Source organism: Scomber scombrus, chromosome 16 (assembly GCF_963691925.1).
Source record: "Scomber scombrus chromosome 16, fScoSco1.1, whole genome shotgun sequence".
Lineage (NCBI taxonomy): Eukaryota > Metazoa > Chordata > Actinopteri > Scombriformes > Scombridae > Scomber > Scomber scombrus.
In genome coordinates this window covers 4,108,586-4,116,061 of record NC_084985.1, presented here as the reverse complement: position 1 = coordinate 4,116,061, position 7,476 = coordinate 4,108,586, and the positions used below count along the sequence as shown (strand labels likewise).

Genomic DNA, 7,476 nt, shown 5'->3' with positions numbered 1-7,476 from the left:
GGGTCATGAATAAAAAAATAAAAGATCTCAAATTGTCTTTTACCCATAAAGAGAATAACTTTACAGCAGCCAGTCAGGGTATAAAAATGACTTTAGGGAGAGCCAATTTAGAAAGGAATAAGATGAAAATGTCAGTTCTTGGTCTTTTGGTGAATGCAATCCTAAAGTATTGGAGCATGAGTGAATCATTTAATGACCTGTCAAAGAATTTAATATGTTCTTTTTTTAAGATAATGAGTTTCTAAGTTACCAATTTCCCACAAACATGCAAGTGACACCTTTTAAGTTATCATCTCTTTGCTAAGATGTGTTTGGGAAACCGTCTCGCCCCTCTGCACCTTCCCCACCTCACAAACAGAAGGGGCAGATAAAGTGCAATACCACCTCCAGGCCACTAGCTGCTGCTGCCGCCTCCACTGTCCTTATTAGGGAAACACTTCTGCCAGGGGCTGCAGGGCAACGCCAACAGCAGGAAGAGGACCCCACCGATGATGAGGACGGCCCCCGCGCAGCCGATACACGACACCGACCAGGAGAGCTCGTGGTGGATGGGAACCCTGTGGTCGCTGGCTAGGAAGGCCAGGACGGACTGGTGGAAAACTACGAGGGATAGAAGCACCAAGATCCCTGTGGAGGAGAAAGCGGAGACAGATTAATTTGTCTTAATATTCTTACAATTAAAATAATTTCTGTCAGCCAAGGAGAGCTTGAATATTGAGCTTGAGTTGCTCCCAGGCGGGGAGTTCCAGTCCTCTGAGCGGAGGCCAACACGGAAGTAACTTAAAACTGCATTCTATCAAAAGGCCACCAGGGGGCGACGGATTTGGTGTCAAAAGGACTTCCGTCTATATATACAAGTCAATGGAGAATTCACCAACTTCTCACTTGATTTCTAACCTCAGTAAACGTTTTCAAAATGTGTTTATGGTCTCAATCGCTAGTTTAAAGCCTTCTTCAATGCAGTATGATGTTCATTTGGGACATTTTGGGCTCCCTGATTTTATATGTGACGATAAAGCAGGGTATGCATTAGGGCGTGGCTACGTCGTGATTGACAGGTTGATTGGTTCACAGGTTCAGGAGGGCGCCTCATGCTCCTCCTGATGCCCATATAAGTAGAATCTGTGTTTTTATTTTTCCCGGCATGCACCTGAAATTTTCAAGATGGCGCTGCTCAGATCCGATACTATTGGCCTCCGAGCACGGACGTCATTGATGTTATGTCCATTTCTTACATACAGTGTATGGTTGCTCCAAATGTTTCCCATCGTGTGTGTGTGTGTGTGTGTTTGGTTTCCTTTACTGACCCGACAGGATGAAGCAGACTGATGCTGGTTTGAGGAAGAACAGGATCTCTTTGCTGAGAGACATGGTGATGCAGGTGGCCCCCATCACCATCAGGAACAGGCTGAAGAGGGCCAACATGGCTGTGGCTATATTCAGATCTGCACAGGGACAGAAGGACAGTGTTGATTTCATGAACTGAAGTACAGTAAGAGTGGTCCTTATATCAGAAACACCTGTTGTTTTTTGGACTGGGTAGATGAATTGAATCAAATGGTGTTGGGTTTTTTTTTCATTTATATCTTTAAATGATATAAATAAAATATTGTTTCATACAAAAGATAATGTGTTTCAATTGTTTACATATGGCTTACTGCATATCACACTCTATTGCCCTTATAGATTATCAATGTTTTATATATGTCTTAAATTGTCTTAAATGTTCCTATTGCTCAGGGAGTGCTATCTAAATTTAGTTATATTGTTGTCTAACCCTCAATATAATGACAATTAAGCTACTAACTAACTAATGGCCCTCCAAAAGCTACTTATTCTGTTAAAAGATCCCTTCTTGATGTGTTTTTAAGGTAAGTGATTAAGGAAAAATCCACAAAGTTCTTGTTTTGTGCAGAAATCCATCCATATTTATCAAATCAAGTGGATATCTGCCACATTTACAGTCTTTTTAGCATCAAATTCCCTCTTAGTGTTTCCCTGTTGAGCTGTGGTGGAAGTATAGTAACAAAAAGAGGAACTTTGGTACTAAAAACACTGTAACGTTGAAACATAGAAGACTTGATTTGACTCAATTGGACGGCTGAAGCTTCATATTAGCTTCAGATTTAACTTTTAAATACATTTTTGCACATACAGTAATAGGACTGTGGATTTTGTCCTCAATCATTTACATTGTAAACATTATGAAGTGATCTTCTAATGGTCAGTATGAACAGGAGGAAACTATCAATGCTATATCTTAAATACATATATATATATAGCTTGACAGTGATGTGCCACTAGTGAACAATAAGATTTTAATGTAGGTTTGTCTTTTTTTTCATTGAGCGAATGACACTGTGTGATACATTAACTTGATACATTATTGAGCTGCCAGCGAAAAGAGAGGTTAGACGGCAGCTCGGAGAGACACTTGAACGCAGCGTGGGCGGAATAGATTTCAAAACACTCACAGAGCAGACAATGGCCAACCTGAAAGAGCGTGGTGAGGAGGTGAAGGGAAAGTGGAGAGAAAAGGACAGAAAAGGAGAGGGGTGATTAGAGAGAGAGAGAGAAAGAGAGAGAGAGAGATGGGGAAGGAGGGGAGATTACAGACAAGGGGGCTGAAGAATAAAAAGGAGACCATTAGAAAGGCAGGAGATGAAGGGGAAAAGAGAGAGAGAGGCAGTCAAATTTGAGAGGTAGAGGAGAAGAGAAAGAGGGAGTGGATGGATAAGGTGTGACAGTGGCTGAGAGAGGCCAATAGAGTCAAAAGAGTTGTGTGACTCACTCTTTTGTGTTGTCTTCTGAAACATCACAGCGTTTTCCCCCGTGGTGAAAAACTTGAAGTAGGTGCAGTTTGTTTCTGAGGGAGAGGAAAGAAGAGAGAGAGAGAGAGAGAGAGAGAGAGAGAGAGAGAGAGAGAGAGAGAGAGAGAGAGAGAGAGAGAGAGAGAGAGAGGAGAGAGAGAGAGAGAGAGAGAGAGAGAGAGAGAGAGAGAGAGAAAAAACAACCTCATCTCATTACCAGTCACAAACAGGTAATCTGCTTTAGATTTACTTTATCTTAACAATCAATTGAGATTCAAGCAGCCACATTTCTCTACCTCCTTCCACATCCTCGGTTCCTGTACACTCTTAGTTTCAATTATTCACCATCAAACATAATCAGCCAATGTGCGTCAATGACGAGCTGAAGGTGACAATCCCGACGCTTCCTGCGCAATTAGTATTCTGCCGTCCTGACGATGTGTTACAGTAATTAGAGTTTGGCCGTCAAACTGAATGTGACACCTCTATCTGTTCTCTCTCTCAACAGGCGAGCCAAACACGCACACACATCACTCTCAATTAGTGTGATCAAAGCTACGTTCCTCGGTTGTGTTTTTTTCCCTCCTCACTATCATCGTTTTAATGCATGGGGTTCAGTCCAGGAGCTGCAAAACAAATCCCAAATCTACATTATTCAAACCATAGACTGTATATAAGAAATGGACGTAACATCCGTGACGTCAACCATTGGTTTGTGGACTGCTGCTCGGAAGGTGCATGCTGGGAAAAATATGAACATGGATTCTACTTATATGAGCATCAGGAGGGGCATGAGGCGCCCTCCTGAACCTCTGAACCAATCAACCTGTCAATCACGACGTAGCCACGCCCTAATGCATACCCTGCTTTATCGTCAAATATAAAATCAGGGAGGACAAAATTTCACAAATGAACATCATACTGCATTGAAGAAGGCTGGATCACTTGAGTTCAAATTGAGCTGTTTGTGAACCAAAATTAGTTTGACAGCCCTGTTCTAGCTTATAAAAATCATCTTTTTTGTACCCAATTCAAGTAGGTATAGATCGGTATCATCTACATATACATAAACACTGTATTCCTAATTGTACCAGCATGATAGTAACCTTACTGTATAAAGAGAAATCTCCAGATAATCCAGCCAAAGTGGCTGTACATAGATATAGATATAGGTATCAAGTTTTCTGTCTGTCTCTGTTTTGCTTTCTATGTGAGTCCTTCTTCAAAAGGGAGTTCATACAGGTGACTCATGGAAAAAGGGGAGAAATACTGCAACTAGCTTTAATAATATTTTGCCACACTCGACCAAAGGAGTTTATTCATCCCACAGTTGTGACTTATTTCCATTAGCTGCCCTTCGCCCTGGAGTAAGAAGCTGGAATGGAAATGTGTACCAACTAGGTCCAAGAGTAAAGGACTTCCAAAATCCATGTTGACCCAAAGCAAGCTCTTTCACTCAGACTGTGTAGCAGTGACTGAGCCATCAAACATCAAACGAGCCGAACATTAATTTATCGAGCCAGAAAGTCAGGTACAGTACATCACTCATTCACATTAACTCACTCCCTGAGCTATCCAACACTTCTCAAGTCCAGTTTGACTTCCACACTGCCAGCTGGTCTGTCAATCACCAGCTCAAAACTCACACAGACCAAGTCAGACGTCATAAAAGTGAGAGCGCCAGGGCATCAAACTAGTCAGTAAATCTTTGAGTCACCTCCAGGCAGTTCAGCAGGTCCGCAGCTCTCTCTCTCTGGGTCGATATCAGCCACCCACAGGGTCTTGGTGCAGCCTTTCCACAGGCCGTAGTGAGCTGTCAGACATGTCTGCAGAATAAAACAACAAAAAAAACACAAAAATCAGCAACAATATTTCTTTTTCCTCCTTCTTCTTCCATCCATCACAGGCTTTTATCCTGTCAGACACCAAACACCAATCTATCTAACAGGAAATTACTCATTAGTTGTGCTTCTGTCCCCTTTGCTTTCTGTACTGTAGAACAAAATCCTGGACTGATCCTTTTCTGAGAGACAATAAATGCTCATTCTCATGTCTCATGTTTCACCTGGTTGCTATAGAAACTCTTCGGGGGTGACAGCTCCACCCAGAACTCTGTCCCAACGCCGAGGACCGTCAGGACCACGCCAACGATGGCCACGAAGAACGCAAGCTTGATCTGGAGACAGAAAACGAAACGGAACAATTTAAATATTAAACTTAATCTAACATGAACACCTTATTATGGTACTCAGGTATTAAATAATATAACCTATACCAGTTATCTTTATTGACCTCAACAGCACCAGCTGCTCAATGGCACTGCAACCATCTACTGTATCTCTCCTATCTACTGTATCTGTTTACTGAAGGTAAACGTCCATGCAGTGCCGTGCTCACCCTTTTTTAGCATGAGTCACTTGAAAGGGCTCGGCAAGTCTGTCTCACGGTCAAATAGGGAAGTGTTCAAAGACATTTTCGTGGCCTTTTTTTTATTCCTTTTCTGCATTGTTTCCTTTAATCTGCAACTCTAAGAGAATTACTTACACGCCATAGTGTTTTAATGATCACAACTGAAATCATACACATGCATCAGTGTTTGTGAATTGCTTGTTTTGCGCTGTTTTCTGTGTATTTTCATGTTGAGAGTTTTGTATTTTTTGCTTTGAAGTATGTATGCAATGTTGAGTTTTTACTGCTGAGCTTTATGAACTGTCAACGCTCATTCAGGAACAGGCATTGCTTAGAGTAGACTATAAATGCTGTGGTATGCTATATATTCGACCCCATTAAACATTAAATAAAACAACACAAATAAACACAGATAACGGCGGTAAGACTAAATGTACATGCAAACATTTACAGCAGTGAGCAACATGTCTAAATGTTTAATCTTCTATGCAAATTGTACATCTACTAGAAGCCTTACATTCACACTAAGATATATTGAACAAGTACTGGCCAAAGACATGCACCAAAAAGTGCTTTCCCATTCATTTATACAGCATTAGGAGCCCTTACAACCAATGGCACACTATAACTAAGAGAACAAGGCTTTATACGGTTGTTGCTGTTTTGTTTTTCTTGCTATAAAGTTAATTGTCTCAAAAACAACACATGAGCTAGCTAATCAACCTAAACTAAGAGCAGCTATCCAACAATAACGTCTGTGAAGGAGTAATAAATGGGGGGGAAAAAAGGAAAAGAACAATCTCTGTGTGAAGCTTTTAATGTCATCAACACATCAACCAGCAGGTGATATGTGTGGGCGAGCTCTTGTACTCCTACTTGTACATTCGTGAGGTACCGTTTTAGACAGCTGAGAGTGAGGGCATTTTTAGAAAGTGAAGATATTTTGTCTGGTCCTCGCTTATTCAACAGGCTTTTTTTTATTTTTTAAGAGGGTTGTGGTTATATAGCATCAGGTTTAGAGGAGAGGGAAGGAATTATGTCAACGAGTGGCTTCACAAGTGTAGAAGTGCAAGCTTGAAAGTGATGAGATTAAAGAGGTTGAAATCTAAATTTACACCTGCAGATTACTCAAAGACTTACATTTTAACTCCTTAAACCTTCACAAACTGTTAATATTCTGACTTATAATTAGTCTCTACACCAATTCAAATTCATAAATGCCCCATCAGTCATTAATACATGTTTGATTAAAAGACATTCACAATCACTATTTAATGGTCGATGTGAACATTTGATAACATTTTATAAACACAGGTCAACTTTGTACATTTGCATATATAAAAATGTGTAACAGCTGCACAAGAATTTAAAAAAATGATGCATTTTGTTTCCATTTTTGTAAACTGTGGGTCACATTAGGAAAAGTCTGGCAAAAAATAAAATGTTTAACTGTGTTTTTGTAGCTCTCAAATGTAAAAAGAAATGGTTCAAATTAGACCCTGAACAGTATGTAAGGGTTAATGTCAAAAGAATTGAATTTGATCTTTTAAAAATATGTATTTTCTAACATTAGAAGTCATTCATGTGTTGTGGAGCGTTCCTTTCCCTGCAGATTGGCCTGATTTTAGTCAAGCAGGCGACTCTATGATTTTCTGCTTCTATTAATTTCCATACAGCTTCAGGGAGAACACTTCATCACACAATATAAAAACCAGTCACCTTTCCTTCCTGGGCTTCACTCAAAGCGCTTCCTGATGTCGTCCTGCGGCGCTTGTTCCCTCCGAATGTAGTGCGTCCGCTCATCAGGTTGGTCAGACCCGCCGGGCCCACGGGAGGCCCTCCAACCACGACCCCTCCTGCCGCTCCTGGCATCACTGGGCCCACTGTGCGACCCTCCTCGTCAGTCACCAAAAAAGTCGACCACATTTTGTGACAAAAATAGAAAGTAACTAAGACAGTAGAGTGGGATTCAGTCTTTGGTTTGAGCTTTGAGCTTTGCCCTCGACAAGGATGGTAAAATTCCACAATAGGTAAAAAGAGAAAAGAACAAAAATAAAATAAAATTGTTGTTTCCTCAGTTTGTGCCCATGAAGAAAACAATGGAAAACAAAGAAAAGTGTTGAAAGAAGGAGGTAGGAGGATAAAAAACTGAAAATGCCAAAACTTTAACCCGCCCCCCTAAAAAAAAAGTCTCCTCAGTAATGAAAACTAAACCTACAATGTCTCTGAAATCATTAGTAGCAAACGGCAGGAATCA

The 7,476-nt window shown here is 40.8% G+C and overlaps 1 protein-coding gene across 1 annotated transcript; it reads right to left on the bottom strand.

The window, feature by feature from the left end:
* Positions 1 to 390: 390 nt before the first annotated feature.
* LOC133996906 (voltage-dependent calcium channel gamma-6 subunit-like) lies at positions 391 to 7,145 on the bottom strand. Its single transcript, XM_062436424.1, has 6 exons — positions 6,939 to 7,145; positions 4,876 to 4,986; positions 4,528 to 4,636; positions 2,792 to 2,866; positions 1,308 to 1,445; positions 391 to 627 (listed from the first exon to the last, which is right to left on the bottom strand). Exons 1-6 carry the CDS (start codon positions 7,143 to 7,145, stop codon positions 395 to 397), a joined length of 873 nt encoding a protein of 290 aa, XP_062292408.1. The 3' UTR covers positions 391 to 394.
* Between the last annotated feature and the right edge of the window lie 331 nt (positions 7,146 to 7,476).

Coding starts and splice junctions, on each gene's coding strand:
- LOC133996906 (XM_062436424.1), bottom strand. CDS start 7,145: ATGTGGTCGACTTTTTTGGTGACTGACGAGGAGGGTCGCACAGTGGGC. Junction 4,987..6,938: donor GTGAAGCCCAGGAAGGAAAG/GTGACTGGTTTT, acceptor TTCTGTCTCCAG/ATCAAGCTTGCGTTCTTCGT. Junction 2,867..4,527: donor ACCTGCTGAACTGCCTGGAG/GTGACTCAAAGA, acceptor CCTCTCCCTCAG/AAACAAACTGCACCTACTTC.